Below are 15180 nucleotides of genomic sequence, written 5' to 3'. Positions count from 1 at the left end.
CAGGATGGGCACAGTCAGAGCCTGGCACAGCCTTGGAGGGAGAAGTGCAGCCTTTATTGATATGACATCATAGGGCTGGCCCCCACTGGAGGTCCATCCCCTGCCCAGGACAGCAGGGCTGGCTTGAAGGCTCTTAAACCCCCCCCTCTTGCTTCCCCCCAGTGCTCTTCAGCAAAGCATCCCAAACTGGGAAATAATCCTGCCCACCACTTGCAGGGGGAGCGTAGCACTGGTTTGGGGCAGCAGCATCCCCAAGTGGGGTGTAACAGGAGCCTACACCACCCAGTCTGACGTCCCCCAGGAAGGGAAGGGGCCGAGCTAGGCCCCATGTTGGGAGAAGGGGGTCCTGAGGTGCCCCAGTGCTCCCAGCTTGGGGAGAAGCAGCTCCACAGGGCGCTTGGCTGGGAGCAGGTGTGTGGTGGTGCAGGGGGCCGGGGGGGTCTGGCCGTGGCTGAAGCTCAGGGCACACCCCTGGGAGTCCCCCTGGGTGTCCTCAGCTCTTAGGCAGGTGGCTTGCGGAAGACACTCCAGGCGTGGAAGCAGCGGGTGAAGGGCCAGGGCTCGTTGCCTTTCCGCACCAGCCGGAGCTTGCGGGGATGACTCGGGTCCTTGGAGCGCATGTGCTGGATGTAGACCTGGGGCAGAACAGAGCCTTGGGGGTCCCCAACCTTTGCCCACCTCCAGGGCTTGATGCTTCCAACCCTGGGGGGCTCCTGGGAGCTCTGCACCACCATTCACAGAGCCTCCGAAGGTAGATGAAGCTCAAATTGTGCCCACCCCTGAAGCAAGCAGGAGTGAGACCCTACCTGGCATGCCTTGAGGCTTAGCTTTATCTCCACCTGGCTGGTCTGGGTGCCCACCCACATGTAGACCTGTAAGAAGGACACATGGGATATATCTGGTCCCTGCTGTGCTGTCCCTGGACCGAGCAAACAGCCTCATGGATTCAGAGCCAGACTCAGACCCACCTCCCGCCCGTTGTCCAGCAGCATGATGTCATCATCAGCCAGGTCATCCTGGCAGAAATCGGAGCACTTCTCAGACACAGAGAAATAGCCCTTCTCGTTGGAGCACCTGTGAGGACAGCCAGAAGGGGGCCACATCAAAGAGCTGAGTTTGTCTGAACTCAGCCTGTGCAAAAGAAAGGGACATGATGGAGCAGCTTTCAGCCACTTCCTGCCCAGGGATGGACAGAGGTGGGAGAGGGGCTTTGCCTGTCATGAGGAGCTGTGTCCTGGCCAGTTTGGGAGCATTGAGCCCCTAGTGAAGGCCAGCATGGCCCAGGGTACTGCAGGAAGAAGAGGACCATCACAGACTGTGCAGCACCTCCTGGACCCACCTGAAGAGCCGGGAGTGCTTCATGTATTCAGCATCTTCATCATAAGGCTTTTGGCTCCCAATACCCACCCAGAAGAAGTTTTCAGGTTCTTCTCCTTCATTGATCACCTGTGAGAGCAGAGACAGTGCTGAGTGTGGCTGTCCCCTGTCTTGGAGGTTGCTGCCACCCAGGTAAGCTGCTGTTGAGCCCTACTCTGCCCCCCAGCCTGCTCACCTGCTTGCTGTAGGTGTCATCAAACATGTGGTTCATGATGTCCTCGGCCAGCTTGGCCTCGTCGGGGTCAGCAGCCCGGCCTACCCAGGTGTAGACTATGCCTTGGTTGTCTGTGCTTTCAAAGGGCACCTGAGGGAGCACAGAAAGTCAGAGCTGCCCCTGCAGGGAGGGGGAAGCAAGTGGCTGAGCACCCCCTGAGGATGCTCAGCCACCAGCAGTACCTTGAGGATGAAGCAAAACTCTGAGTTGAGCAGACCAGCATCTGTGTTGATCTGGATGCACCTAGAAACGAGGCCCACAAGGCAGTCAGCAAGCGATCGGGCAGCAGTGCCCATGGACACGTACCCCACCAGGAGGCCAGCACCCGTGGGTGCTGTCTGGCCCTGAGCAGCCCCCAGCAGAGCTGACCTGGTGCAGAGAGCTCCACCGTTGGTGCGGATGTGATAGAGGCTGGGCTGGGGCGGGCTGGCCCTGTCCTTCCGCTTGCCCCGGTGGATGACAAACCTCCTCTTGAAGTGCGAGAGGAACTTGGGGTTCTCCTGCTGCTGGGTCATGCGCACGACCTGGACAGGGGTGGTGGCTGTCAGCAGGGCCACGAGAACCACCAAAACACACCCCACTGCCAGGCCCCTCTCTGCTGCTATCCCCTGCCCATAGCCTGGGGAGCAGAGAAGTGAGTCAAAGCTGGAGGACCCTTGTGTCACCCCCCGGGAGCACACAGCAGGGTCACCTCCAGCTTGCCAGGGAAGAGACTCTCAAACTTCTTCTGGAGGCTGAAGGTGAAGGTAAGCCAGCCCATGTTGGAGGCCTCCCGGCCCTGCCAAAAGTAGACGATGCACTGGAAGTCTTCTTCAGGCTGCTTCTCCTCCTCCTCTTCCTCACCTTCCTCTTCCCCTTTGCCCTCACTCTTCTTCTTCTTCTCATCATCCTCCTCATATTCCACTGGCACCCAGTACCTGAGGGCAGAAGCAGGAGGTCACGTGAGGGGTAGGGCAGGTTGGAGAGGGCAGGGTGAAGGGGCAGGGTAAGGGGGGGTCCAGCAGTCCCAGAGGGGACGAGCCAGGTGTCACCTGCAGAGGAAAACATAGCAGTCGTGGGTGTGGAAGTGGCCAAACTCCTCCTCGGGCAGGCGAGCGAATTTCTTGCCCTCCAGCACAAAGCCCTCCATGCCATCCAGATCCTCGTTCCACTCTTCCATCAGCTGCTCTGCCTGTGACCCCATGTGCTCCGTCAGCCAACAGCCAGCCAGCCCCTCCATCAGCCTCCACCCCAGTGCCGCGAGGGGACCCACAGGACAGTCCTCAGCCCTACCTCACTCAGGGGCATGGGGGGCTGGCGGGGCAGGAAGAGCGCCGTGAGGTCAGCCTTCATCTGGTCCTTCTTCTCAGCATCCTTGCGGACCTTGCCAGCGAGGCCACCCTCCTGCAGCACCGTCTCGGCGTTGCGGGTGTAATCCACACGCAGGACATCATCCCAGTTCTTGAACTTGGATTTGAACACCTACGGACGAGAGCAGCTAATGCCCCCGGGGCCACATCACCCTCCCTGGCACCCAGCACCGCATCCACAGGGGCCATGCTTCCACCTCCTTCCCTGGAAGCCCACACTTGTGTGCTACCTTACCTGGCACTCGGTGCCCTCCAGGTTCCTGGTGACCATGGCATGCTTGGGCCGGTGCAGCATGCTGCAGAGCTCCTGGCTCAGCTTCAGTGCCGCCGCCCGCACCAGACGCGGAGACTTCCTCCCTATCCAGATGAAGACGTCGGACCAGCAGTCCAGGATGTACACGCTCTTGGTGTCCAGCAGGCTCTGCAGCTGAGGACACCCCAGGGAAAAGGAGGTCAGACACCCAAGGGCTTTCCCAGCTGGAAAACACCCTGCCTGATCCCAAAAGCCAGCCAGGAGAAGCAAAACATCCCCCACCCAGGCCCTGCTGGCCGAACCTGCCTACCCCAGGGCACAGCTGGAGGCAGAAGGGGGCATGAAACCAGTCTCACTGGTCAGACTGGGAGAACCTCCCCGCCCCATCCTACCAGACGCATCTCTGGCATCAGATCAGCCTTCAGCCTCTTCTTGTGCTCCACTGAGAGCTTGTAGTTGATCTGGGGCAGCTCCAGGTAGCCCAGGCCCAGGCCAACCTGTGGAGGGGACAGCAACATGGGTGAGAGGGCAGCTGCAGGGCACTGGCATGTCTGTGCCCACATGGATGGTATCTCCTCACCTTGTACAGCTTGGGCTTGTGAGGCTGGAAGTCATCAGGGACACAGGGCCGGATCTCCTCGGGCTGCCCCCCCAGCACCTCCCAGAATTCAGGGGTCTCCTGGCCTTGGGTGAGCAGTGTGATCTCTGCCTTGCCTTTCCGCTCATTCTTGTTGATCTTCTCGGCAAAGAGCCTGCAGCAGGAGAGTGTGAGATAGCAGGTGGGCTCCTCACAACCCCCCACATCCCCTTCTCAACCAGCCCTACCTGGCTTTGGTGGTGCTGCTCAGTGTGGCCTGGCTCCCACGCCATACAAAGAGGTTGAGGCCGTGGTCCAGGAGGAAGACAAACCTGACAGATGCAAAGGTGAGAAGGCAGTCAGGGGAGCAGGGTGAGCTGAGCATCCTCCCTACCCTGGTCCTTGTAGGGCTGCCAAGAGGGGTTTGGACCCACATCCTTGTAGGAAGGTGGTGGCACAGCCAATATGCACCCCGAAGTTGTAGTTATGATGTCTTTGGTGGATCTTGCCAGCACCCTGTCCCCTCACACAACCCCTTTGTCCTATGGCTGCTCACCGTGGGTCCAGTGATGTCCCTTTCAGTGCCACTGGTTCCAGCTTGACATTCTTCTTCCCATAGACACGGTACAGCCTGGGCGAAAGGTGGTCACGGTGGGACATGGAGCATCACCTGCCCCATGCATGCCTCATGCATGCCCCTGGCCCCTGGCCCCAACAGTACCTGGTGACATACTGTGTATCCTCAACGGTGAAGAAGCCACTGGCTGTGCCACCCTCAATGTAGGAGATGTCATTGTCAAAAACCTGAGGACAGGGAGGGAGTGAGGGTGGGAAAGGCAGGGCTGGGGGCTATGGGGGGCCAGGGGTTGGCCGCACCTGAAGGAACTCATCACTCTCATCCCCCATCTCCTCCCGGATGCTGCGGCACTCAGCCCCCAGGTAGTTACGGAGGTTGACGGCGTGGATGGCGGAGCAGGCCTTCTTGTCCAGCGTGGCCTCCTGCCCGATCCAGTAGTAGATCTCCCAGTTGAGGGAACCGTTCTCATCCAGGAAAGTCTGGGAAAGAATAGGGTGTGAAATGGCCACAAGCCTGGGCTGGGAACAAGGCAGACCCCCACTCCTCTTTGGGTACCTTCAGCACAATGTAGCAGTCAGCCTCGTAGAACTTGCCGTGGAAAGCCTCATCCACCAGCGTGGGCACGAAGTTCTCGATCTGCCAGACGCAGAGGCCAGGCAGCTGCCCCACGTCCTCACTGAAGAACTCCGAGTAGTCCAGCTGTGGCTTCTCCAGGCCCTGGTCCCAGCGCCGCGTCTTCAGGTCGGGTGCTTTTGCCTCCCCGCTCTCCTGCAGGGGTCAGAACAAATCACCAAGCTGGGGCAGCTGGGTCTTTGCCACCACCCAGGGTGAAACAAGGGCACTGCGGTGCTGGTCAGTGCCCTCTCCCATCCCAGACTCTACCTCTATCTTCTTGTTCTTCTCTTGAGCCACATCTGACATCCCTTTCAGCACCTGCTTGGCCTGGTCATCCTGAGCAGAGTCCTTGCGCCGCCGGAGCCGCATCTTGCGGGCCAGAGGGTCCTTGGTGCCACTTCCTGGGGACAGCAGGACAGGGTGAGAGACAGCTGGGACACCCATACCATGTGTGGGGCACATCTCCTCTCTCAGCCTCTCCCAGGCTGCTCCTGCTCCCCAAGGCAGAGGCTGTCCCCCATGTCCCTGCATGCCCACCTGCGGCAGCAGCCGCGACAGTGGCTGGGGAAGCTCCAGCCAGGCGGAGCTGGTTCTGCAGGGAGAAGTCGATGTTGTACCACTCCGATGTCTGATCCACTGGCTTCGGGGGCATCACCAGGCTGGGGTTCTCACGCACATCCAGGATCTGGCAAGGAGGAGAAGGGAGACCTCACTGCTCTGAAGGATGGGCTCATGAAGACACAGAAGATATGGGATGGGAAAGGAAAGCTCTGGAGTGCTCTGTGCTCCGGTGAGGTGAAGGCACATGGAGAGAGCCTCAGATCTGCCACCTGCCAGGGCTGAACTGTGTGCCAGACTTCACATATGGGCTCCAAAACCCTCTGCCCTCATCTCACCCTACAGCCTTGGGATCCTTAGGTGAAGATGGTGTTAGGCTCTCACCTCCACATCCGTCAGGAAGTGGATGGCCTCTGGCAGCGTCACCAGGCGGTTCTTGTTCAGCACCAGCTTCCTCAGCTTGGAGCACCTGTGGGGCACAGGCATACTGGTGATAGGCCAGGCCAGAGGTATGTCCTTCCGAGACATCACCACACAGTCCCCATGTTCCCTCTTGGGGACATGATGGACCTGGCTGTTGACTGTTCCCTACCTGCACAGACTCTCAGGGATGAGCTCCAGGTTGTTGTTGGCTGCCATGAACTCCTCAAGGTTAACAAGCTTGCCGATGCCCGAGGGGATGCCATCAAAGTCGAGCTTGTTGGAGTTCAGGTACATCTTCTTCAGCTTGGTCAGCTTGCAGATGGCTGACTGGGGAAGGAGGAGACACTGGGGTGAGTACATGCCCAGTAGCATGGAGGTAGGGGCAGGGACAGCAAGAATGGGCAGGGACATACAGGCAAGGAGGTGAGCTGGTTGCGGGACAGGTTGAGGGTCTCCAGCTGGGTCCACTGGTCAATGCAGAGGGACAGCTCCGTGATCTGATTGCTGCTGAGGTTGAGGCGCCGCAGGCTGCCCAGGGTGTAGAGGCACTCAGGAACACGACTGAGCTCGTTGCAGGACAGGTCCACATCTGGGAGAAGACAATGAGGTGAGGCCACCAACCAGACCCACACCAAGGCTCAAAGAACCCTTGGAGAGCCTCATGCACTATGGGGTTGGGTGCCCCGGTCCTACCTGTCAGGTTCACCAGGCCCTCAAGGCTGGTGGGCAGGTTGCTCTGCGTGCGCTGGGTGTTCCTCAGGTGGAGAGTCTGCAAGGCTGTCATCGCTGGTAGCTGCCTGTGGGCCACCAAGAACCACAGGGCAGAGGTCATGTCAGGACTGGAGCAGGTACCTGCCTAGTCCTGGCACTGTGGAATCCAGGCTGGAAAACGGAGCCTTACCGGAGCTGCGCGTGCAGGAGGGGGTTGTTGTTGAGGATGAGGGTCTGAAGGTGGACCAGGCGTCTCAGCTGTGGTGGAAGGCTTTCCAGCTTGTTGTTGCTCAGGTCGAGGTAGAGCAGGTCTGTCAGGTTGATGAAGAGCTGGTTGGGGATGGTCTCGATGCTGCAGAAATATAGGGAACTTCAGGGCTGCCTGGGATCTGCACCAGCCCCAGGTGTTCCCCAAAGAGAGGCATGGAGCAGGACCGGAAATGAAGGAGGATGATAGACAGAAATGGGCAAGAATAAATGGAGATGGTTGCCCTGGCCTGGACCCACCTGTTGTGGCCAAGGTTGAGGACCAGCATGTTCTTGGCATTCTCCAGTTCCCGGGGACATTCTGTGAGCTGGTTGTAGCTCAGGTCCTAGGGCAAACAGGAGAGCAAAGCGGGCATCACCCCCTGCCCCACATCCAGCAACCACCACAGAAACCTGAGGGTTGAGGGGCATTTCTGGGGCATACTGAGCACCACGTAAAAGAGTCTGGCCCCTTCTTTTTGCCCTGCAGCCTTCAGCTCTTGCTGAGCATTGACATCCCCTCTCAGGCTGCTCTTCTCTGGGCTAAACAGTCTCAGGTCTTTCAGCCTTTGTTTCTCACAGAGATATTCCAGGCCTCTGCTGGACTCTCTCCAGTAGTTCCCTGTCTCCTTGAACCGGGGAACCCACAACTGGACTCCAGATAAGGCCTCACTAGGGGAGAGTAGAGGGGGAGAAGAACCTCCCTTGACCTGCTGGCCACGCTCTTATTAATGCACTCTTGCTGCAGAGAAGCCAGTTATGGCCCCGGCATCTGGACAAGCAAGGAGCCCTGATTTACTCCCTTGTGCCTTTCCCCTGGACACTCCTCAGCCCCACCACACCACCTATGGGGCATGAGGGACCACCAAGGCACAAGAATAGGATCCAGGAGTCTGAGCTGGCTTAGAAGAGGCTCTTAACCTACCAGCACTGAGAGGTCATCCAGCTGGAAGATATCATCAGGGACTCCCGAGTTCTTCAGTTGGTTTGCACGAGCCACGATTGCCTTGAAAGGGCAGAGAGAAGCACAACTGCAGCTGCTCTCCAGTGCCTCTGAGCCCACCAGGGTGGCCAGGCCCTGCCTGAGGTGCCCTGGGGACACCAAACCATGATGCAGGTGGGATGTATGAGTGGAACACTTACTCTGAGGCAGGGCAGTCCAGAGAGCTCGCCATGGAGTGTGGTGAGGCTGTTGTGACTCACAGAGAGGTGTTCCTGCAGGGAAGCCCCAGATGAGCCCCAGTAAGCAAAGAGAAGAGCTGGGGTTTTGTGGGGTAGCAGTCAGGCCTCCCACACTGATCTGGGGGCTCCTTGATCCCAGGAGAGTTGTAAGCTTGTGGAGACATTGCGTGAGCTCAGCCCTCAGCCACCCAAGGTTGCTGGAACACTCCCAGGCTCAAACTGGTTGTTTGGTCCCAGAGTGTCCATGCTGCCCCAGCACCACTGGGCCAAAGCTGAGTGAGGCACCCCAGCCCTGCTGCAGGGTTTGGGCTTGCTATGGGCTGCTGCTGAGTTGGCTTGTGGCAGTCCCATACAGCCTTTGAGCAAACAGCCCCTCAGCCTTGGAAATGCTTCTTGGGGTGACCTGGGAGCAGGCAGACATGTTGGGACTGGCAAGGTTGGAGGAGCGCCCAGGGGAAATGTTGTTTTCCTCCGGGCAACACCACCTGGCTGCTACCTGCTCAGGAAAGTGAGGAACTGGCAGACTGTGGGCGAGATGCCAGCTTTTCAGTCTAGCCATGGTTCAGGAGCATCTGGTAGGACTGGTGGGAGCACACCTCCAAGAAGCACAGAGGGTTTCCCTGCTGGCTGCTGCTGAGCAGGGCACACCCGGTGACAAGGCCTTCTGGCAGCGTTTAAAGTGTCCCGTTTGACACTGATTTAACCACATCCAGAACATGCTGCAGGACACCAGCAGAGCAAAGAGCAACCAGACTCCACCACGGACCTAGACGTGCACAAAACTCAAGCTGCCCAAAAAAAACCAAAGCCAGGCATCGGCCAGCTCCTGCTTTTCGTATCTTTTAGCAAAGGAGGAGGAAGAAAAAGCCCCAAAACTTTAACCCTCCCCATAACAAACCTTCACTATTCCCTTCTGTTAAAGGACAGAGGATCTAGGCAAGGGGTTTGGTCTGGTTTTCTAGGAAAACAAGGTGAAAGCGAGTACAAGCCTGTCTCAACTTCACTCATAACAGCTCCTGCGTCCAATTTCAACCACAGGTTGTAGCTCAGCCCTATTATTAGACACCAGAGCATCCACTGATGAGCCATGGGACTGGCAGGCACCAGGCTCTCAGCAGAGGCACAGAAGGCCCTAGTCTGACCCTGCAGCCCCCATGGGAGCTGCTTGAGCTCTAATTCCTGCCCAAAATGTGCCACTCACCAGCTTCTGGAGGGCAGCAAGCTCCTCAGGCAGGTAGCAGAGCCCTGTACGGTTCAGCTTCAGCCAGCGCAGGCTGGTCATTGCCTTCACATGCTCTGGGAAGTAGCCACCCTGCCAGGAGGAAGCGGAGGGTGAGAAAACCACCGTCCCTGCAGGGTGAGCATCTGGGGAACTCAGTCTGACTAGTGCTATGAGGTTGAGAGGTTCGGAAATGCCCAGTCCTATGAGACTGGGACCTGAGGGAGCTGGGAACATCCAGTCTTATGAGAACGGATGCTGGAAGGCTGAGGTGGCCCAGTTCTAGCAGGCTGGGACTCGAGGGGGTCTGAATTTCCCAGTCCTGTGGTATTAGGAGCTGGGGCGGCAGGACTGCTCGGTTCTATGGAGCTAGGATCTGTGGGGCTGGGATCACCGAGTCCTATGGAATTGGGAGCTGGAGGACAGCAATTGCTCAGTCCTATCAGACAGGGAGCTGGGGGCGGGATCGCCCCCGTGCGATCCCACTATGGGAGTGGGAGCTGGCGGAGCAACATCGCCTGGAGCTCCACGGGCTCAGGGATGTCCAGGCCCTACAATACCGATAAGATCGCGGGCCAGGAGCAGGGCCAGAGGGGTGACAACACGTAGTCTCCGGGGCCAGACCGGGCCTGACAGGGCCCTGCGGGATCTGGGCCGGGGACTCCCCCGTCGCTCACGATCTGGAGCCGGGCTGTGCCCCCATCCCTCCGTGCCCCCCGTTTCCCCACTGCCCCTCACCTTGAAGTCGTTGCCGCTGAGGTCGACGCCGCGGACGAAAGGCAGGACGCCGGTGGCCGCCATGACGGTAGAAGCGGCGGAAGGGCGGAGGGACCGGGCGAAGGCAGCGGGGAGAGGGAGCCGGCGGAGCCCCACCCGCTCTGCCCACGCCCCCTCGCCCCCCCGCCACACGCCGGCGGTGACGTCACGCAGGGGGAGGGCGGGCCCGGGATCAGCTTCCGCGCGCGGCTGGGCGGGGCCGCACAGAGCCGGGCTCCCATTGGCTGGGGCCGGGGGGGGACGGTGCGTAGCGCGCCGGCACGCGCGGGTCGCTGGCAGCGCCGGGGGTGCGGGCGGGCAGCGCCGGGGCTCGGTCCCGCTCCCGCTCCCGGTCAGTGCTGTCCGCTCCGACTCTGTCCCGTCCTGCCCTCGGGCGGGTCGGGGCTCGGAGGCAGCCTCGAGCCGTGCCCGCAATTCTGGGCCGCCTACCCTGGGCAACGCTGAGGACTTCGTCCCGGTCCCCTCCCGGGGAGCGTAGGCCGTGGGACTGGCTGCCCCCACACCGCACCCTAGAACCGCCGCTTCCCCCCGGCACAGGCGAGGAGTGGGTGAGCCTTCCTTTCTCCTGTGTCACCCTTCTCCTCTGTGACCCTTGCTCCTCCGCTGCACCCAGGAGCCTTTGCCCCGGAGGTGGAGGGGAGCCTGGGGATGGGTTCCGCAGAAGGACCCGTTCCCCTCCGAAAAAGAACCCCGTTCTACGGGCTCGGCGTCCCCTGGGGACACTCCAACCAGGGTGACACCTTCGCTGCTCCTCTTTCCCCGTTTCTGCAGGGTAACCATGGCCGAGTTCACGCGTCAGCGGGGCAAGCGGCAGGACGACAGCGGGCTCGGCAGTGTCCTCGACCTGCTGCTGGCCAACGCCAGGCTGGTGCTGGGCGTCAGCGGCGCGGCTGTGCTGGCCATCGCCACGCTGGTCGTCAAGAGGGTAAGAGCTTGAAGTATGGGATGAACTGTTCTGGGGAGAGATGCTTTGGTTTCTGGCTACAGCAGAGGAAGATAACACTTCAACCCTGCTGGCTGCTCCCCAGTTGTAGAGCCAACTCCTTGAGTCTGGCAGAAAATGGTGCTGGCACCACGGGCACGCAGCTGCCAGCCCCCAGCCTGTGAGGACACAAACAGCCCTGCACCCCAGTTACCCAGAACAGTACAGCCAGGCATTGGAACAGGCCTGCCCAGGGAGGTAGTGGAGGCACCAAGTTTGGAGGTATTTAAAACAGTTGTAGGCTTGGCATTTGGGGACATGGTTTTAGTGGTCATGGTGGTGTTAGGTTCATGGTTGCACTTCATGATCTTAGATACTTTTTTCCAACCTTCTAAGATTCTGTGTTTGGGATACAGTATCCCACCCAGAAGGGTGCTTAATTCCCATATGGATTGTTAGTGCCATGGTCTAGTTGATTGGACAGGGCTGGGTGCTAGGTTGGACTGGATGCTCCTGGAGGTCTCTTCCAACCTGGTTGATTCTATGATTGTTATCCACTTAAAATCTGCAGGAAGGGAATATGCACCTTTGTGCCCTCCAAAACTGTGTGGAGCATGGGGCTGTGTGTATCAGAGGGGCTGCTCTCCCCACTAATTCGGTGTGACTGTGAGGAAATGGTACAAAGCTAATAACTCATCCAGGTGCGTTTTTCCATCCTATAGCTGATTGACCGAGCCACCAGCCCTCGTGATGATGGTGACCCCAAAGCTGAGCAGAAGACCCTGGAGGAGAGCTGGCAGGACTTGGCCTTGATCAAGGCAACACAAAAACCTCCCAAGAAACAGAGGAGGGAAGACCTCAGTGCACCTCTGCTCTCTCCAGCTCAGCCACCAGTGCCAGGTGAGGCTCACAGTGTCTGTGCCAGGTCTCACTGTGGTCAGGAAGTTCACCTTGATATGCTCTAGGCTGGCTGTGCTGCTGCTCTTGACTCGCTGAGAGCTCCAGGTTATTTTTAGTATCCAGAAAGCTGACCTGGTTGTGCCCTCCCTCCTGGGAGGCTCCGGAGCTGCAGCCCCTTTTTAGGCAATGCCCACAGTAACAGCACCTCCGATAACGTCCTGGGCTGCTACAGCGTGGTGGGGGCTGCCGGGGCTTTGTTTCCTCTGGAGCGGTGTCTGCTCTGCCCATTTTCTGGGTCAGCCCTGCCTAGAGGAAGGTGGGCTTGGGAGCTGCCACAGACAAAGGCTGCCTTGTCCCACAGCTTGTGCAGACGGAGCTTTTCCAAGTGGGAAAGCAGCCCAGATGAGTGCTGGGCAGGTCCTGAGATGCTGGACTGGGATTTGCAGGACTCAAGCAATCAGGCAGGCGTCAGGGCGAGCTGGAGCTGGGAGGGACTCTGACAGAGACCCTGCCTGGCTGCTGATGCTTGGCCTGGTGAACCCAAGTCCAGCTGAGGGGTGAGGCTGGGTGCTGCTGAATTTTGAGGCTAGTCTGGGCTTTGCCTTGGCTGAGAAGTGCTGTGAAGGTCAGAGGATTTGGTAGTGGCCCTCTTATCAAGGTCAGCCTTGCATTCAGAGGAGTGGGCTGTGGGCTGGGCACTCAGCTTGAGCCTCTCCCCAGGGGAAACTGATGTTGCAGGTTCCAGACAATTTGCTCAGAACTTCTCCCTCCACTCTCCCCCATCCCTTTCCCACAGAGCCCAAGGTCTGCTCTGCCCCTCTGGAGACCCCTCGTGTGGAATCCAGCCCTCCACGCTGCCTCACACTGCAGGAGAAGCTCCTCTCCCACTACAGCAGCTGTCTGGCTGTGCCCAAAGTACGAGCCTCCCTCATCCCACAGCTGGCCAGGAGCATCTGCACTCAACTGCAGAACTTCCTGAGGAGCAAGTGCCCGGAGCTGCCCTTTGGTAGCCTCTTCCTCAGTGGCCCCTTGCTCGATGGCCTTGGGGTTCTGTCAGCTGATCACATCCACTTCATGCTGCCAGTGGTCCTTGACACCACACTCTGGAGTCTCATCCCAGGAGAGGACACTGTGGTCAGGAACCCCCAGTACTGGATGATCAAGAGAACTGACTTGGAGTATTTCCCTCGTGGGTCTAGCCCTTGGGACAGGTTCATTGTGGGCCAGTACCTCTCCTCCAACACACTCAATGAGACCCTCCACAAGATGCTAGTGGCCTCTGTCAACTGGCCAGCCATAGGCAGCCTGCTGGGAAGTGTCATCTACCCAGTTGTGGCCTCCCAGGATCTGAAGTTGGAAGTCAGACATGATCAGGTTGAGCTGAGCATCACTCTCTTTCCCATGGTGGAAATGGAGGGCAAGGTTCTTCTGTCTGCTCCTCCTGAAGGACTGGTGGAAAACCTCTGGCTCGAGAGCTTTTACAGGGCAGAGGTGTCGAAGGTGAAGGAGCTGGATGCTGGCGACTCCGGGGCTCGGCAGCTCTGCCTCCGCATCCTGAACGGCGTCTGCAAGAGCCACCCCACCCTGCACAAGCTCAGTGGCAGCCCCTTGACCCATGTCATCCTTCACCTCAGTGCCACCAGTTTGGACTGGGCAGAAGAAAGCCTTGCTGACAGGTACCAGCAGGTGCTTGAAGAGCTGGTGGGTTACCTGGAGAAAGGAGTCCTGCCTTCCTATTTCAACCACAAAATCAACCTCTTCTGTGAGCTGTTGGAAGAGGAAATCGATGAGATGGGTTTCATGCTCTACAGAGCCATATCTGAGCCAGAGTTCCTGCTGAAGGAGAAATGACCAGTGAGCTGGGAGCTCCTGAACATAGGGTGTTCCTCACCCATCTGCTGCTCCTCGTTGTGAGGGTTGTGATGCTTCTAGTTGACTAGTCAGTAAGAGGCAAAGTTCTTGCACTTTATGAGAAAAAAACATTTCATGTCTGAATAAAATGTGCCTGGTCAGAGGTGGGTGCTGGCATGAGGAGCCTTTGGCCAGGAGGCTCTGCCAAACCCAGAGTGAGTGCAGCCCACATCTCAAGCACCTACAGGTGAGTCTCATCCACTGGGAGCAGACTGGAAGCACGTTTGGTCTCTGGTTCCAGGTGTCCCTTGCCTGTTGTCCCAGCTGTCAGGCTCCCCTCATGCTCTGAGATCAGCTGAAGTGGAGCAATTTCTTGCTGCTGCTGCTGTGTCCTGCAGACCCCACAGGCACAGTGTTCTGGGTGCTGGGTGGGTCCTTTCACCAGCACTTAAGTTGATTTTACTGTGCCATGCCCCTCACCTGTCTGTGGGATTTTGCCGATCTGAAATAAGGCCCCAGTAGATGACCTGGATGGTTGTCTGGGCTCTCAAAGATAAAGCCATGGCAATCAGGGCTGTGAGTTTATCCTTGGGAGACTCTTCCAGCTGCTAGAGAGAGTGAACTCAGCCCTACCTCTTCATTCTACCAGTACTGGTTCTGCCCTGAGGAAGGGATGTGCTCCCAGCATGGTACTGGGGCTTTGTGGCTCTTGTCCCACAGCAGTTTGGCTGGAAGATGTCCCTAAAAACCATCTGTGCTGGCAGATAAAGAGCTGCTGACTCCTGGGAGGCTCCTGGTGTTTGTCTCTTGATGGAGGCTGCAGCAGGGCTGTGTCCCCTCCTTGGTGGTTTAGTCTCTGCCAATATCCCTCTGTGGATACTTGCTGCTCTGCAACAAACAACAAGGTCCCCTTCCAGCCTGTCCAGTGACCTTTTCATGCATGTATTGATGCTGTCTTAGGGTCCTGTTCCCCCCAAGCCCTATTGTGTGGAGCAGGGATGATGCTCAGAGGAGAGTCTTGCAAGAACTGAAGTGGTTTGTGCTTTTTATGAAGAAAATATGTTTTCTTTGGGTGTTTTGTTGTTGTTGTTCTCATTTTTTTTTCCTTTGAGTGGCTGCTAGAATACTTTGGCTCTGGCTGTAGTCCCAGGGTGACAGAATGTGTTCTTTTATTTAATGGGAAGGGCTGGCTTTGCACACTGGTGTGGAGATGGGGGAAAAGAAATCCTGTGGACTTCAATGTGAGCAGCTGTTGTGGTTTAGTTTTCTTTACAGCTCTCATCTTGTGTATGGGAGGATTAAAACCCTCATGCTTTTCTTGCCAGCCTGAAGATGACTTAGTTTGTTCCTCCAAACCACCCCCTAGGTGTTAGCGATGAGAATAAACCTTCCCTGTGTATCCTGGGTTTTGTGTCAGCTCTGTTTTGTT

At 58.1% G+C, this 15180-nt stretch overlaps 2 protein-coding genes across 2 annotated transcripts; one reads left to right on the top strand and one right to left on the bottom strand.

Annotated features, from left to right (window-relative positions):
* Positions 1-32: 32 nt before the first annotated feature.
* On the bottom strand, positions 33-10189 carry FLII (FLII actin remodeling protein). Its single transcript, XM_064153546.1, has 30 exons — positions 10040-10189; positions 9284-9394; positions 8044-8115; positions 7826-7906; positions 7162-7247; positions 6845-7006; positions 6637-6740; positions 6357-6532; positions 6113-6270; positions 5905-5989; positions 5500-5647; positions 5230-5363; positions 4903-5115; positions 4647-4826; positions 4492-4574; positions 4327-4401; positions 4019-4102; positions 3774-3945; positions 3586-3690; positions 3176-3367; positions 2864-3052; positions 2623-2762; positions 2283-2508; positions 1961-2115; positions 1774-1834; positions 1553-1681; positions 1340-1446; positions 969-1074; positions 807-872; positions 33-635 (listed from the first exon to the last, which is right to left on the bottom strand). The coding sequence occupies exons 1-30, from the start codon at positions 10100-10102 to the stop codon at positions 501-503; spliced, it is 3798 nt and encodes a 1265-aa protein (XP_064009616.1). The 5' UTR covers positions 10103-10189; the 3' UTR covers positions 33-500.
* A 207-nt stretch (positions 10190-10396) lies between these two features.
* MIEF2 (mitochondrial elongation factor 2) lies at positions 10397-15155 on the top strand. The gene is made up of 4 exons (XM_064153545.1): positions 10397-10626; positions 10850-11003; positions 11723-11900; positions 12697-15155. Exons 2-4 carry the CDS (start codon positions 10857-10859, stop codon positions 13749-13751), a joined length of 1380 nt encoding a protein of 459 aa, XP_064009615.1. The 5' UTR covers positions 10397-10626; positions 10850-10856; the 3' UTR covers positions 13752-15155.
* The last annotated feature ends 25 nt before the right edge of the window (positions 15156-15180 follow it).

Source organism: Pogoniulus pusillus, chromosome 13, assembly GCF_015220805.1.
Source record: "Pogoniulus pusillus isolate bPogPus1 chromosome 13, bPogPus1.pri, whole genome shotgun sequence".
Classification (NCBI taxonomy): Eukaryota; Metazoa; Chordata; class Aves; order Piciformes; family Lybiidae; genus Pogoniulus; species Pogoniulus pusillus.
This window is presented reverse-complemented; position numbering and strand designations above follow the sequence as displayed.

Excerpts from the sequence above, each read along its gene's own strand:
- FLII (XM_064153546.1), bottom strand. The coding sequence starts at position 10,102 with ATGGCGGCCACCGGCGTCCTGCCTTTCGTCCGCGGCGTCGACCTCAGC. Across the intron at positions 2,763-2,863 it reads CCCCCATGCCCCTGAGTGAG|GCAGAGCAGCTGATGGAAGA; the intron begins GTAGGGCTGAGG and ends ATGGGGTCACAG. Across the intron at positions 873-968 it reads TGCTGGACAACGGGCGGGAG|GTCTACATGTGGGTGGGCAC; the intron begins GTGGGTCTGAGT and ends TCCTTCTTACAG.
- MIEF2 (XM_064153545.1), top strand. The coding sequence starts at position 10,857 with ATGGCCGAGTTCACGCGTCAGCGGGGCAAGCGGCAGGACGACAGCGGG. Across the intron at positions 11,004-11,722 it reads CCACGCTGGTCGTCAAGAGG|CTGATTGACCGAGCCACCAG; the intron begins GTAAGAGCTTGA and ends TCCATCCTATAG. Across the intron at positions 11,901-12,696 it reads AGCTCAGCCACCAGTGCCAG|AGCCCAAGGTCTGCTCTGCC; the intron begins GTGAGGCTCACA and ends CCTTTCCCACAG.